The sequence below is a fragment of the Pseudorasbora parva genome, chromosome 25 (genome assembly GCF_024679245.1).
Source record: "Pseudorasbora parva isolate DD20220531a chromosome 25, ASM2467924v1, whole genome shotgun sequence".
Classification (NCBI taxonomy): Eukaryota; Metazoa; Chordata; class Actinopteri; order Cypriniformes; family Gobionidae; genus Pseudorasbora; species Pseudorasbora parva.
In genome coordinates, this window is record NC_090196.1 from 330,071 (window position 1) to 346,250 (window position 16,180).

At 40.2% G+C, this 16,180-nt stretch overlaps 1 protein-coding gene across 1 annotated transcript; it reads left to right on the forward strand.

The window, feature by feature from the left end:
- Positions 1 to 1,419: 1,419 nt before the first annotated feature.
- On the forward strand, positions 1,420 to 7,321 carry LOC137065365 (kelch-like protein 33). Its single transcript, XM_067436974.1, has 5 exons — positions 1,420 to 1,758; positions 2,179 to 2,698; positions 2,840 to 3,776; positions 3,866 to 4,036; positions 6,799 to 7,321. The coding sequence occupies exons 1-5, from the start codon at positions 1,420 to 1,422 to the stop codon at positions 7,319 to 7,321; spliced, it is 2,490 nt and encodes an 829-aa protein (XP_067293075.1).
- The last annotated feature ends 8,859 nt before the right edge of the window (positions 7,322 to 16,180 follow it).

Below are 16,180 nucleotides of genomic sequence, written 5' to 3' on the forward strand. Positions count from 1 at the left end.
TCCTTACAGTATTCTGTTGGAACATATAAGAATAACCTTTCCATTTGGGATAATATCGGAGTATTGTTGTCCATACAATCATACTGAGTGAGTCTTGGCATGAACTTATTCTCTCTGTCTGGCTCTCCATGGACTCTTGGCTTCTCTGGCAGGTTTCCAGTCAAAGACTGACAGTGACATTTGCTCCTGTGTTTGCAGCTATTTAAGAGTTTCATCTGCTGTCTCGCATATTCACGCTTTCCATACATGAACAGACAAAAGACATGGAGAAGCCATAATGATCTGAGCTGTGTGTGTGTGTGTGTGTGTGTGTGTGTGTGTGTGTGTGTGTGTGCGTGCGTGCGTGTGTGCGTTTGTTTGTATATTAGAATAATGTAGCTATGCTGTATTATAGCAGCATGCATTGTTATTGTTATTATTAATAAAATAACTGCCATATGGAATTTTAATTGAAACATTAAATTATAAACAACCTTTAAATCTTTAAAATCTATCATGTGTCTCTTCAGTTGAAGCATTTTAAAAAAGAAAAATGTCAAAGTTCAAGTCTATAAATTGCTTGTTTATATCTGCCCTTGGCTCCTTGACCCAGATGGCATTCCTAGGCTGTGGAGGAGAAACATGATTCTGCTGATGCGACCGCAATCTAATGCCGTAAGCCACCACATGCTCCAAGCACCTAGTCCAAACATTCTTATGGCCCAGAGTCAGACTGGTAACCCAAATGTTGCGATTTAAAATTTTACAAAAAAAGAGAGATGAAGGACAAAAATGTTATTCTTTTTACTTTACAATTATATATGTTTTTCCTTAATCTAGTCACTTAATAGAACTGAGCCAGAACTGCAGTCTTACAATGTCAGCAAGTTTATCTTTTAAAATCATCCCTGCACAGATTTGACTTTTGGAAAGGCCACTGGTCCTGGATCAGCGGAAAAGGTAATTTCTTTTTAGATGTTCCGGGTGCAATGTCACTGAGAACTGCAGATTTCATCACTAATAAAGCAAGAGTAACATTTATTAAAGTGATACTTTAGATTTGGAAGACATTCTCTGACATGATATTATTCAAAGTGAAACTGAATTTAATGAATACAAGTGATACAGGCTGAAAAGTAAGAGAAATTGGTGATATTATCTGAAAAGGAACGGTGAAGCAAGTTATTACATTAGATGGCTTGCGATGTGATCTTATTGAATGCTAGATGTAAAAATAGCGTTATGATGATAACTGTATGAGCTAGTGAGGTACTGATCTTTTTTTCATACCTGACTACAGCATAAGATCCCACATCAACAGAGAGGTTCAACAGAAGTCAAGCAACAGATTTGATGCAAGTTGTCCTGATTTTTTTCATAGAATTAAAGATATATTTGGCATTTTAGCTGCTTTGCTCTTTACAGAAACCTGAAGACACAATGGCAATGGATCAGCAGTGTCTTCCGAGAGATTGGAGAAGTTCATGGAGAAATGCCAGAGAGGATGAAAACATGAATGGTGAAAATGAATGGATGGATGTGAACAAAAGCGAGGATGAAGAGGAGAATCCACTGGAGGGAGAGCTACAAGGACAAGCACATGAAAGTGAGAACACTGTTGGTGACGGTGAAGGATGTAGTAACTGTTTTGCGTTTATGCCTGCAAACAGTGACTTTGGACCTCTTCCAAAGCCAAACTGTGTCGTTATGTGTACAAATAATGATAATCCCAGTGATGAAGAGGATACCAATACATTTGACAGTAATGTAGAGAATTCTGTTAAATCTAATGACAAAAATAATAATAGTGAAGGATATAGTAAAAATAAACCTATTAGGTCTACAAATGATGACAGTTTAGTTGCTGCATGTAAACATAAAGATACAGGAACCGATAAAGATTATGATAAATATGATGATGAAGATGACTGTTTTGCTGCTGCCTCTATCAGGTCAGATGACTATGGTGGTCCTGAAAAAGACTTAACTTTTAGAGATTTAACATTTAAAGATGAAGATCAGCAGATGACAGACTCCTACTCGGAACAGGGATTGCTAAATCAAGAGTTAGAGGAGGAGGAGGAGGAGGAGGAGGAGGAGGAGGAGGAGGAGGAGGAGGAGGAGGAGGAGGAGGAAGATGAGTATGGAGGACATTGCAGTTCTGATGATTCTGATGATTGTGACATGTATCCCAATAAGCTATACTCTGATCCTGCATACCCAGGTGCAGTCTTTGAGGCTCTGGAGAACATGATGTTGTATTCGGTTCTTACTGACTTGACAATCTACACAGAGGATGGACATCAATTACAGGTTCATTCTATTGTCCTGGCTGCAGTCAGTTGCCTTATTCAGACGAAGCTGAGGCAGAAGCCCAGACAAGAACGGACTATGGTATTGTGTTTGGGGCCCGAGGTTAATGTTTCAGGGTTGGCAGCAGTGGTGGAGTTTGCCTATACAGGAAACATCAGCATTCTGAACAAAGACAATATAGACTTTGTTTGGACTGCAGCTGTCAGCCTGGAAGCTCAAAGAGTTCTGGAACTCTGCACAGAGAAGGAACAAAGAGAGCAGGACAAAGCAAAAGGGACGAAGGAAGACAGAAAAAGGATTTCTGCTGAGGAACATATGAAATATAGTCTACAGCATATCAGACAGCTGTGGACACAGAGAGTGGGATGTGACGTGGAACTTGACGCAGAAGGAAGAGTGTTTCATGGTAAGATGGAGGTTTGAGTTTCCTATGCATATATCTGAATGATGCATTCATTCCATATATATATATCACAGTATTCATTTGATGCCCTCTGCATTAGTGAAACTGCTCATAATCTTTTCTTTATTTCCCACCCTCATGAAGCTCACCGGGTGCTCCTGGTTGCCAGCAGTGACTACTTCAGAGCCATGTTTACCAGCGGGATGAAGGAGAGCAGGCAGGAATCGGTGTCTCTGCTGTTAGTCAGGGCTGCCAAGTTTGAGGCCCTCCTTCACTTCAGCTACAGTGGGGCTCTTGCTCTTGGATGGGGCAGTGTGTTTGAGCTCACCTGTACATCTCTTCAATTACAGTTTCAGACTGCCTTCTCACTATGCCTTAACTTCCTGGAACAAGAAATAGATGCTTACAGCTGCCTGGACGTTTTATCTTTCGCAGAGGCCTATGGGATGGCTGACTTACTTGCACTTGCAAATGACTTCGTCTTAAGGCACTTTCAAGATGTGTCCATCACTCCTAAGTTCTGTGATCTTCCTGTAGAAAAAATTAAGAATTACCTTCAAAGTGATTCCCTCTGTGTTCCCTCAGAGTTGCCTGTGTTCAAAGCAGTTATGACTTGGATTGAAGCCTTTCCCAGAAAACGGGTGAAACTCGCAAGGGAGCTGATGGGAACCATTCGGTTTCCCCTAATGACCTTTAAGGAGTTTAAAGAAGTCAAGTCTGTAACATCTTGGCCGAGAATTGGTGGAAAAAATCTCTATGAGTCTCTCCTTGAGGATTTCTCGAGTTCTTCAGATGTCCTGACAAAATTCAGGGTCTACAAGCCTAAAGACACTCTAGTCCTTGTTGGGGGTGAGAGGATCACTGATAATTTTGATAAACGTAGACCCTGCAGTGAAATGTGGTTTAGCAATTCTTTACAGAACCATGTTGGATTGGTGAAGAAATTAGAGTGGAGAATGCTAGGAAATTTACCTGAGAAACCAAGATTCAGTCATGGAGTTGGGGCAATGAGGGGGAAGCTTTACGTAGTTGGTGGACGGCATTATTATGGCAAAGATGATACCATGAAATGCACCTACATGTAAGTTAAAATATGAGGCTTCATCTGTCTAACCTTGTCCCAGGTTTACCCCTTCATACTATGGACTAATTGTTCAATCTTTTATCTAGGTACGATCCCATCCAAAACTCTTGGCAAAGGTTGGCTGATATGCATGAGAGAAGAAGCAGCTTCACTTTAGTCATCCTGAATGGTAAACTGTATGCTATTGGAGGAGAGAGAGACTCGGAGGTTAACATGGAGACTGTAGAGGTCTACTGTCCCAACACAAACTCTTGGAGGTGAGTACTGTAAATAAATAACTCCCACAGCATAAGTTGTTTTTCTTGAAACATGTCTAGAAAGTAATCACAAGCCAAACACAGCTGCAAATTCTAACCTGAATGTTCAAGCCCAGAACAAACCCTTACCCTATTATTTGATTTGTTTTTTACAGATAAGGGTAGGTGCCATATTTAGCTTTACAAGGTAACAAGTTTAACAAGTTTGTGAGTGATAGATTAACTGTTTATTCTGTACTGTCTAAAGGTCTAATCTTCACAAAATGTTTTCGAGCAGTTGTGTCACCAGGAATTAACCAACAACCAGGTTAACCCTCTGAACCCGATAAACAGAACGGCGTTTTCTGCTGGATTTTACCTCAAGAAAGTGTAAATCAACTTAAAATACTGGCCTCAAAGACATGAAAGATATGTATTTCATTTCGAAAGTGGCGTGAATGTTTACGCAAAGTCATGATGTCATGTTGCTCTGGCAGCAGGAGGTGCTTATGGGAAAGAAGTGTTTCTTTGTGTAGTGCTGTAAAAATGGCATTCATGTAAGCCCCTCCCCAATTCAATATTTATATTATATAAAATTATTTATATAAGATTCCATTTAAATTTGGTCACATAAATGGGTCTCCGCAAAACAGATATAAATCCGAACTTCAATTCCCACCCTATAGCTTATGCATTTTTAATGGAGTTCACATCACAGAAATCAATAGATGAGCTGCATTTTATTCATCAACAGCTAATTTCAAAAGCAAAGACCGCAAAAGGAGAGAGAGTGGCCTAAGCACTGGTAAGATTGTTTAGTTTCTTTACTTTTAATAACGATGATTGTGTATTGAGTGTCTGCAACTTTCACTTTAAATTGCAGCAGTTTGCTGAGGAGATATTCTGCTGTTCATCTGCGGCGATGCATGAAGCAATGTGACATATAACCCATAACACGCTCTCACATATTAATTTATTAGCATTGTTTGAAGGAGTAAAATTTACATATGTGGTTTCAACAACAAGATGCATTTAGATGTACTGTAGTGGTTTGAGTGAATGGATTCAAATCCGTCTCGAATGTATGTACACCTGGTCTTTTCACGATTGGATCCAGCTATCTGATCAGAGAAAACGCATGTGACCATGTGTAAACAGGCCCACTGTGGTCTTTTCTCTGCCTCGCGTCTGCACTCTCCTCTTTGCGTCTTCCAGCGTGTGCCATCTATGGCCTGTTTTAACGTCCGTTAACAGGCTTGATGAAATGTGTGCAGTGCAGTGTGTGTGCAAGTCCTGAACAGAGATCAGACAAAATTAAACTAAAAACTGTCCGGTTACTAACTGTGTGTTTGGAGTACAAAACTAGCTTTTTCAGATTTATGGCACATCGATTTGTGCGGTGCGAATTTTGAGGTTGCAGAGACTACATTTTGGGAGCATATGGAGCTATTACAAGCCTGGATAATGTGTTGTTACTTATTTTTCGGTTATTTATCAGAGATACCGGGACAGTGATAAAGATCTACCACTCGATTGCCGACCACTGGGTTAAAAGTGTCTAGCCTACACTCAAAATAAAAACTAAATGTTGTGCTTTTCACTAAATTATGTTGTATTAACAAAGTTCGGGAGGAACATGTTCAAATAAATAAAAAAATAAAAAAACCTCTTCCTCCTCTGTTTCTCTTTTCTTCTTCCCTTTTCTGGTTTTTGCTACTCTGAGTAGTATACAAATCTTGGTATTTAGGGCACGTTTTGCGTTTTCTTTTAACTCTTCTTGACGGATCGTTTGCTGTTCTCCTGAGTTGTAAGTCGCTTTGGATAAAAGCGTCTGCTAAATGCATAAATGTAAATGTAAATGTTCTATCCAATCATCATGTCATTCTAACCAGCTGTTAGCAATCATCATGTCTAACCAATCAGCACAAGTGGGGGACTATAAATACCCAGTCAACTTACCAATGCTCATTGGCAGTTTTTCAGCATTTGGTCTGCCATTGTTTGCAAATGTCAGAAATCCATCACTACCCTTCCAATGTCGAGTCTCTCATTTCCCAGGAAATTTCAACTCAATCTTCAGTTGTCATGAGCACCCATGCTTCACCGGATGTGTTTTCTCAATCCCAGGAGCCAATACATGGACGTCAGTCCATTAGGGCTGCTCCTGCAATCCACGATGCCGAAGATTACCCTCACTTCCTCCAACAAGACACAATCAATCAACTTTATTTATATCGCACTTTTACAATGACGATTGTTTCAAAGAAGCTTCACAGTGTTAAACAGGACAATATTGCAAAAAAAAAAATGATTTGGTCTGGAGAAAACGGTGATGTTATCAGTTTATTTTAATTTATCATATAGTGACAATGTTGGCAGACTATAAAGAATACAGAGCAATCAGACTTTAGCTAAATTTGACAAGTAACAGAAATAAGCTCAAATGTCAGGGCATGTCAAAACACCTCCAGCAGGGTTCAGAGGGTTAATAACATTAATTATGTCTTGTAAGCCTTTCCCTAATATCCTCATTAAGCACTTAATGTGATTTATTATAAATGCTGTTTCTGGAATAATAATGATATAGATTCAGAATCATGTCCTACTTCACTAAATGGCTTTGTTCAGAGTAAGAGTAAGGAAGATTTAAATATCATAGAACATTTTGCAAATGTATTGCAAAAGTTAAACACTTCCTAATAGCTTGGTTATAAGAACGGGTGATGTTGGTAAACCTGGTCCCTCTCTTCAATGCCTTTCTTTTTAATTCTCTATTCCTCCAGTTTTGCCTGTCCATTAGACCAAGCTCTAATCTGTCATGCAGCCAGTGTATGGAATGGCACAATCTTCCTATCCGGAGGCCTAGACAGCCAGAACCAATGCCTGTCGTCTATGATCCTTTACCACCCAGAACAAGGATCCACTTACCTGGCTGAGATGAGGAATGGCAGAGCGCTACACTGCATGGAGACCCTGGGTGACCGTCTGTACGTGGCTGGTGGGGTTTCATGCGATGCTGATGGCCAACTGGTAGATCAATTAGCCTGTGAGGTCTATGACCCTGTGGCCAACTCCTGGAGTGCCATCATGCCATTCCCAGTGCCTCATGTTGGGTCAGCATCAGCAGTCTTAGAGGGCAAGCTCTACATAATCGGAGGCTACTGCCATTGTAACTACAGTGATACCAAATCAGTGCACCGCTATGATCCTGCAACAGAACGCTGGGAGCACATGAGCATGACACCAGGCCCAAACACATGCATAGCCGCCTGTGTGCTGCCCATACCACCTCGCCTTAGAAAGTAAGAATACAATAGATTATCAATACACTAGGGCTGCCCGAGATATAGTTTTAGCATCAATATTGCGACGTGCGCATCTGCGATAGTCACATCACTAGATGTGTGATGTCAAGTATAGGGATCGTAGTTGATCTGTGATCTGTACGGGCTAACAGCCCCTCAAGTCGGCAGGCATATGACTCGCCGGATTAGTTGCCAAGTTTAACCATCATAGAGTGAAAGTTTATCATTTGCTTTTTTAAAATCTTGTCCGTTTAAACATCAAGATTGTACGCTGTTTTCTGACACAGAGCCACACAGACACATGTGAACACCAAACAACAGGCACACGCATGCAAAATTAAGTCCAAATGCCCGTCTCTGTGAGTATCCTTGCAAACACAGTCGGTTATGTGTTGTAAACACTTGAGAAAGAAAACCAATGTGTATTATTATATTGGATCCGTGCATTCATTTTAAAGTAACTACAGCCTAAAGTACCCGCAGCTGTTTGTGTCACCAATGTTAATCAAACAATAAAGACAGAGAACTGGATTATTAATGGATTATGATTTAATGTATACAGTGATCTATGCAGTTAGTTTACATTTTATTGTTAATTTTCTGTACCTGAATTTATCTGTGATTGTAATTTGTTTATTATTTTCTATGCAGATGCACCCCGAAAAAAAATCAATCCAATTATCCTAGAATTATGAATTCTTTACAAATAGAGCTATTAAAATCATCTGGTCATTATTTCATAATCTGAATATATATTGCAGAAAAACAAAATATTGTTATATGTATTTTTTTTAAACAATATTGGTGCTATTATGCAACTTCTAAAAGAGTAAAATCAAAATACAGGCAAAAAAGAAGCAGAGAACGAGAAAAACGAGATAAAAGTTACTTAAAAACAAAATCAAGTTTAAATGTTCTGAACAGAAACTCTTATTTGAAAATACCAAGAGGTCATATAACGCGACTTCTTGTTCTCCTTTCTCTTTAGCGTGTTATGTAGCTGTTTGTGCATGTATAAGATCTGCAGAGTTACAAAGCTCAAAGTCTCAACTTTTACAAAGAATATCTCTTTGGGTTTAAGGCTCAGCCTCGCCTTCCCAAAACGCTTCGTTCAAACAGACAAATCTACATCAGTTTCATACCGCCCAAATATATATGCAAAGAAAGAAGGCATAACTTTTATTCTCGCTGTAGTATTGTTGCCACCATGTCGTGGAGATGCTGTTTTTTTTTTTTTTGTGAAAGCCAAATTACCTTGTTTGGCCTTCAAAGCCTTCCTGAGCAGTAAAGTTTCTATGATCACAAATGCAAACTTAAAATGCGATACATTCTGGTCCAGTCGCGCGGGCAGCGTTGATCCATCTTGGTCATCTGCATCATCTGGATCAGATTCGGGCTCAAATTGATATGGTAGGACTGACATTATCATCTGTCAGTATTTCTTTGCTTTGGGAGCTGATGTCCCACATATGGCAAGGGGTGTGGCAAGAGACATTTTGGTCACATGCTTAGGGTCAATCACAATACACTGGATCTCTGGCCAATCAAAGCACATCACAATTTTCAAAACGATGAGCTTTGTAAAAATCATCGCATTTCAGATAGGAGGGCATAGAGGAGCAACAATAATAAAAGTTATAAAAGATGAAGTGTTACGCACGGGCTGTATTGGCTATGACTAGTCATCAAATACAAGACAAAGAAACTCTTTTCTGCTCCTTAAGTACATAAATCATTAGCCTTTACACACAATGGGCCTCATTCATGAAACTTTTGTGAATATAGGAGCAAATTCGGAGTAATTTGCACGTAAAATTGACCTTTACGAAAACTCTGCTCCAGATTGAGAAATGCTTCATATACCACGGATTCGTTAGTTAAACGTGTGTGTGTTAGTGAATTCCAAACATGCGTAAATAGTAAGTGTGTGCACACTCATTCATAATTAGCATAATACGCCCATGAGTTACAACTGCAAATGACATGGCCAGGAACGCTGTGGACACTTCTGAAACTCTTTCTCAGGTTTGGATCCAGTATTTTCCATAAATGTTGAAGAGACTAATTGGCCATATGACTAGAAATAAATATTAAATGATTGTGTGTCCACCAAAGCATGTTTCAGCCAGCTAAACACCTGGTGCTCTTCTGAAAGCGGCCAGCTGGTGGCGCTTGAGAACGCTTTTCAAGGGCAGCGTTTTTCCAGCTGAGATACTTTGGTAGCTATGATGCAGAATATCCATGGCAGTAATGTGTTACTAATATCTCATTTTGAAGAATATTACTGAATTTAGAAGTGCAGTAAAAAGCAGTAATAACTTCTCTATTATTGTTGTTCGGTTGGTGTACAAGTGGGATGATTGGTCGGTGTAGTTTTTGTCCCGCCCCTCCTCCACTGTTATTGGACAGCCTGGTAAAAATTAAAAAGTGGTGAACGCTGCCTATTACCCAACTTTAAACAGTACAAAGAAAACAAAACAAAAAAGACGGGGCACATCAACTCCTGAAATATTATTATGGTTGGCCTGCCCTACATAGTGCATCAAAATGCAGTGTCAGAGAACACAGCGTTCAAATGTTTTACGCACCATTTACTCGTGGTAGAGAGCAGGTGTAAATTTCTTGCGTACCAATTAACATTTTGAAAATACGAACATTTTCGTGAATCCGAAAATTTACGTGTGAACGGCTTTACCAACGATTTACACACAAATTCGTTCTGCTCGTGTTTCATGAATGAGGCCCAATGTGTTTTGAAATAAGAAAACTCTATTTCAAAGGATCATCTAAAAGGATGATCACCATAAAATACCAGTTCTTTAGTTACCCTTGCACTGCAAAAAAGTAGAGACAGTCCCCAATATACATGCAGGACCTTCTTCAATACTGAGGCAGGTGGAGCTTCCGGATATGATTTTGCAGACAGTTTGAGGATCAGCTTGGATTACAAGGTTTAGTCACAAGCTGTTAGTATGAAGTTCAGTTCAAGCTCTGGTATGAAGTATAGGCAAATAATAATAATCCTTTCTAATTTAACCATCTTCAGAATGTTACAGAAGGAATGCATGAAAAAAAAAAAAAAAAAATGATATATATATATATATATATATATAGATAGATAGATAGATAGATAGATAAATTCTGAACTGAGTGAACTGATTTTTTTCTTTTTGTTTTTAAGCCCAGAAAATGTTGTAGTCTTTTGTAGTTTGTTACTAGAATAAACAAAAAATAAAGGAAAATTGTTTCTCCCTACTGTGTGCATTCACTTTGTTAAGAACCATTCTTCAATCATGTGATATATTACACTACAATTCATCAAAATGCATCATTGGCCATTAACACCATTAAAAAAAAAGGGGGGGGGGGGGCGGTTTGGCTTCCACCTTAGCAGGTTCTGTCCTCACCCCTCCTTCCGATACAACATGCCCAAGAAAAGTCAGGGATTTTAGCAGAACATTACACTTCTTCAAATCAGCATCAGACCTGCAGTCTCCAGTTACGCAAAAAAGTTCCTGCTGAATAAAATTCATCAGTCGTTGAAAAATGGCAGTTGCATTTTCAAACCAAAAGGTAGACATAAAAATTAATCTATCCATCCATCCATCCATCCATCCATCCCAGGTGAGGAATAGCATAATTGAATTTTCACATTTAATGTTACATTTGTTGTAGCAATCAGTGGACGCATTTGCAACGGGTGAGAAATATCTACAAATGACGTGTAAAACATTTACAAGTGATGAATAGTCTACACTTTAGATTAGGGGACGCGGAAAGGGTTGTAAATGCCTTGTACATATGTACAGATCATTTTTAACAGTTGATAAAGATTTGTAAATGATTTATTCATGCATTTACAACATCTATAACAGGTGATGAACACTTTGTAAAGTGTACTTGTATAGCTGGAAATAGCTCCCTCTGCTGGCTGTGGTCTTAAGCTTTTAATAAAAAAGTAATAAAATGTATAAATCTCTTGTCTCAGGGGGATATGGGGGATGGGGGGGCACAATCATTTGAATATACTCCAGGGTTTCTACCGATACAAAGCCATATGCTAATCGCTGAAGTAACCCTTTAAGTTACTCCATTGCACACCTCAGACCACTTTCTCTATTAACCTCTATAGTATCTCTCTTAACCTCATACTGACTCCTGACACAACACGCACTCCTACACAGATTAGCTCTCTCTCCCTCTCGCCTATCCACTATGGTTTCCTCTTCACTCCCTCCACCTGCTCAGTTCTCAGCACTGGACACTAACAGTGCTACCGACACTCTTTGCTCCACTCTAACATCCTCCTTAGACAGTTTTTGCCCCCTTTCATCCAGACCAGCCCGCCCCACCCCATCTGCCCGCTGGCTGTCTGATGTTCTCCGTGAACATCGATCTGGACTCAGGGCGGCAGAGAGGAAATGGCAGAAATCTAAAAACAATACTGACCTTGCCTTTTATCAGTCTCTTCTCTCTTCTTTCTCTACAAATGTCTCCACTGCTAAAACAACATACTACCACAACAAAATCAACAATTGCTCTGACTCTCGTAAACTCTTTAAAACATTCTCCTCTCTCCTTTGTCCACCTCCTCCCCCTCCTTCATCAACTCTTACAGGTGATGACTTTGCATCATTTTTCACAAACAAAACAGCTCTCATCAGCAACCAGTTCTCCTCACCACAAACTGACCCGCACATCTCAACCACAAACACGCTTCCATCCTTCTCTCCACTCTCCGAGGCAGATATTTCTAAACTCATCCTTTCCAATCACCCTACTGCCTGTCCACTTGATCCTATACCCACTCACCTCCTTCAGGCTATTTCTTCTTCAATCACTCCTGCACTCACTCACATTGTCAACACTTCTCTTCACACGGGAACCTTTCCCACAGCATTTAAGCAGGCTCGGGTAACCCCACTGCTTAAGAAACCCTCTCTGAATCCAGCACTTTTAGAAAACTACCGACCGGTATCCCTTCTGCCTTTCATTGCAAAGACCCTTGAGCGAGTTGTGTTCAATAAACTCTCTATGTTTCTTGAACAGAACAACCTCCTAGACAACAACCAATCCGGCTTCAAAAGCGGCCATTCGACTGAGACTGCCTTGCTCTCGGTAACTGAGGCACTGAGACTGACAAAAGCAGCTTCCAAGTCCTCAGTGCTCATCCTGCTGGATCTGTCTGCTGCTTTTGACACAGTTAACCACCAGATCCTCCTGTCAACACTTTAGAAGACTGGGATCTAAGGAACTGCTCTCCAGTGGTTCAGGTCTTACCTCTCTGGTAGGTCCTACAGGGTGTCATGGAGAGGTGAAGTGTCTAAGTCACATAATCTAGCTACTGGGGTTCCCCAGGGCTCAGTGCTTGGACCACTTCTCTTCTCCATCTACATGTCATCATTAGGTTCTGTCATTCAGAAACACGGCTTCTCCTATCACTGCTATGCTGATGACACTCAACTCTACTTCTCATTTTAACCAGATGATCCTACAGTCAGTGTTCGTATTGCTGCCTGTCTGACAGACATTTCTGACTGGATGAAAGAGCATCATCTTAAACTCAATCTTGCAAAGACAGAATTACTTGTTTTCTCAACCAACCCAGCACTTCATCAAAATTTCTCCATTCAGCTTGGTTCATCGACCATATCTCCATCCAGGACAGCCAGGAACCTTGGAGTTGTGATTGATGACCAGTTAAACTTCACTGACCACATTACTGCAACAGCCCGGTCCTGCAGATTTGCCTTATACAACATTAGAAAGATTAGACCCTTCCTATCAGAACAGGCTGCACAACTCCTGGTTCAAGCTCTTGTTCTCTCCAGACTGGACTATTGTAATGCTCTTCTGGCTGGGCTTCCAGCATGCACTATTAAACCCTTGCAGCTGATCCAGAATGCAGCGGCGAGAGTGGTCTTTAATGAGCCGAAGAGAGCGCATGTTACGCCTCTCTTCATCAAACTGCACTGGTTGCCAATGGCCTCTCGCATCAAATTCAAGGCACTGGTGCTCGCCTACAAAACAACCACTGGCTCTGCACCAATATACCAAAACTCGCTTGTTCAGACTTACACACCCTCCAGAAGCTTGCGTTCTGTGAGTGAGCGACGCCTCGTGGTTCCATCCCAAAGAGGCATGAAATCACTCTCACGGACATTTTCCTGGACCGTTCCCACCTGGTGGAACGACCTTTCTAGAGACAAGTCTCTATCCATTTTCAAAAAACATCTTAAGACTCATCTTTTCCAGCTGCACCTGACCAATAAAGACTAGCACTTAACTAACCAATTAAATTGTGTTTGTTCGTTTGTTTTTGTTTTTGGGGGGGGGGGGGGCTGTTTAGTTGCTTCTATTGCTCTCCTCTTTTTGTAAGCCTGGATTTAGATAAAAGCATCTGCTAAATGATTAAATGTAAAATGTAAAACCAGTTCACATTCTCACTAGATCCCACACAGAACACAAGTCTGCACCGTTCAGTGAAAGGGCTTAACACACTGCAATGTCCTGACTAAATGTTTATTAATTTGACAACTGATAATTTATCATTCTTTAAAAAAACAGCTTTAGTATAAATGCATTTTTGTGGGTTTTAACAGACCAGCTTACAACTTTAATGATGCATCAAAAATTATATATTCATTATTTACTAATGTTGATCATTATTTGTTCATGATTAACAAATGTTTTTTGAGATAATGGTACACCAACATTTCAGTGATTAATAATATATTAACTAGTAACTTAACCATTTACTAAGTATCTGTTTGATTATTTTATGATATGCTATTTTTATAAAGATAACTTATAACCTATTGTTAGCATATTACTTAATCAGCCATATTACTTACCATATCATTTATTATTTAATTCCCCACAAACTGAACCCCTAAATTTGTGACTAAGGAGAAGAAAGTGATGACCTGGGTGTCAAAGATGAGCTGGGATGAGGGAGAGGAATGGATCTGATGAGGGGTGCCAAACAGTAGTGCCTCAGTTTTACTGGAGTTCAGCTGGAGGAAGTTACTTCTATAATGTTCTCCTGCAGTGTCGAAACTCTGACTAAACATCAAGTTAAACCGTTGCCAATATAGACGGGGTCGTGGTAAGCTTACTCATTTACTGTCACAATTCTTCATAAGACGTAACGGTGAAAACTGTAATAAAATAATACAGCAATATTAAGTGTTCATTTCTTGACTAACATTACATTGAATGACTAACATGTATACAAGCTATTAGCATTGCTTCAATAGTTAACAAACTTATCAAATATCATCCTTTTAACAAAATACTCATCAATATACAATCTTTAACACATCAAATTGTCATAAGTTAACTTACAGCATTGCCTCTATGGTTCTTTGTACCGGATGCCAATGGATTGGTAACGAGAGCACACCATGTCAGTATAATGTTTTCATGCAGGAATGGCTAACAGGAAGTGACTTAACAGGACGTGAAATCATCACATGACAAGAATAATACAGAGTTTTTATAAACGATGTTGTTTAAATAAAAAGTAATGATTAACTTCTCATGTTTTGCCCAAAGATATACATCAACAAATATTTAGAAGATATTTTAAAATTTAAATCCTACAAGGACAACACAACTTCCCATCCATGCCTTAATCTCGTTAAGACCGTGGTGAGTCATGAAAGAGCTGTGGAGGGGCTTGGGGCAGCTTTAATATAAAGTTGCGTGTCATCAGCATAACAATGAAAAGATAGTCCATGTCTGCTGATGACAGGACCAAGGGGAAGCATGTAGAGGATGAATAAGATTGGGCCGAGAACCAACCCCTGTGGAACACCACATGTAACAGGGAGCAGCCTGGACTCACATTCTCCCAATATAACAAGCTCAGTCCTGTCAGAAAGGTAAGACTGAAACCACTGCAGTGCTACTCCCGACAGTCCAACTGTATTGTGGAGGCGGGCCAGGAGGATGGTATGGTCCACTGTGTTGAATGCCGCTGTTAGGTTGAGGAGAATGAGCAGTGATGGTGATCCTGAATCATTAGCAAGGACCTCTGGGTCTAGGGTTGGTTTCTTAAGTATAGAACGGATGACAGCAGCTTTAAGGGCAAGAGTCCGTGACCAGTTTTGAGAGAGAGCTTAACAAACTGGGTGATGAATGGGCTGACAATTGGAATGAACGACTTGAGCACAACAGTCAGGATGGGATCCAAGGTGCAGGTTGACGTCTTCATTTTTTTGATGGTTTCCTCAACGTGGCTCTGCTGAACCTCAGTAAAATGTGGAAGGGGTTGGTAATCTCCTGGGGCAAGGGGTTGGAGGACAGTGGAGACAGGGAGGAAGAGCCAGATATAGAAGAGCGGGTGTTTTTGACTTTAGAACTAAAAAAGTCAATGAAGCTGTTGCATCGCTCCACTGTGGTTTCAGTGGATGAAGATGACTTCGGCTTCAGGGGATAGTTAACTGTGGAAAAAAGCTGCTTAGATTTCCAGTAATTTTATTAATGAGGTTGGAATGGAATTGAGAGCGTGCACCGTTCAAGGACCTAATATAAGCTTTTTGATGGTCACGGAAGGCAAGCTTGTGAACAGTTAGACCAGACGACATTCCAGGATATGGCCCTCAGTTTTCATTTGCCGCAGTTCCTTTGTGAACCAGGAAGCAGAGCGTTCAAAGTGGACTACCCGTGTCCTGATAGGAGCATGGAGGTCAAAAACACTGCTCAGAGATGTATTCTAGTGATTCACCAGTCTGTCCACTGTTGCAGATACTGGGCAGATGATGTTTTGTTGAAGGTCTACAGTGATGGAGGTTAGAGTTTAGTTTAAGTTTAGAGAGTCTCCTGCATATGAATAGAAGCTCCCTGATGCCGCAAA

Bases quoted from the DNA above. Each gene is read 5' to 3' on its own strand.
- LOC137065365 (XM_067436974.1), top strand. From the start codon at position 1,420: ATGGCAATGGATCAGCAGTGTCTTCCGAGAGATTGGAGAAGTTCATGG. The intron at 3,777-3,865 runs GTAAGTTAAAAT...TCTTTTATCTAG, and splicing joins ACCATGAAATGCACCTACAT to GTACGATCCCATCCAAAACT. The intron at 4,037-6,798 runs GTGAGTACTGTA...CTATTCCTCCAG, and splicing joins CCCAACACAAACTCTTGGAG to TTTTGCCTGTCCATTAGACC.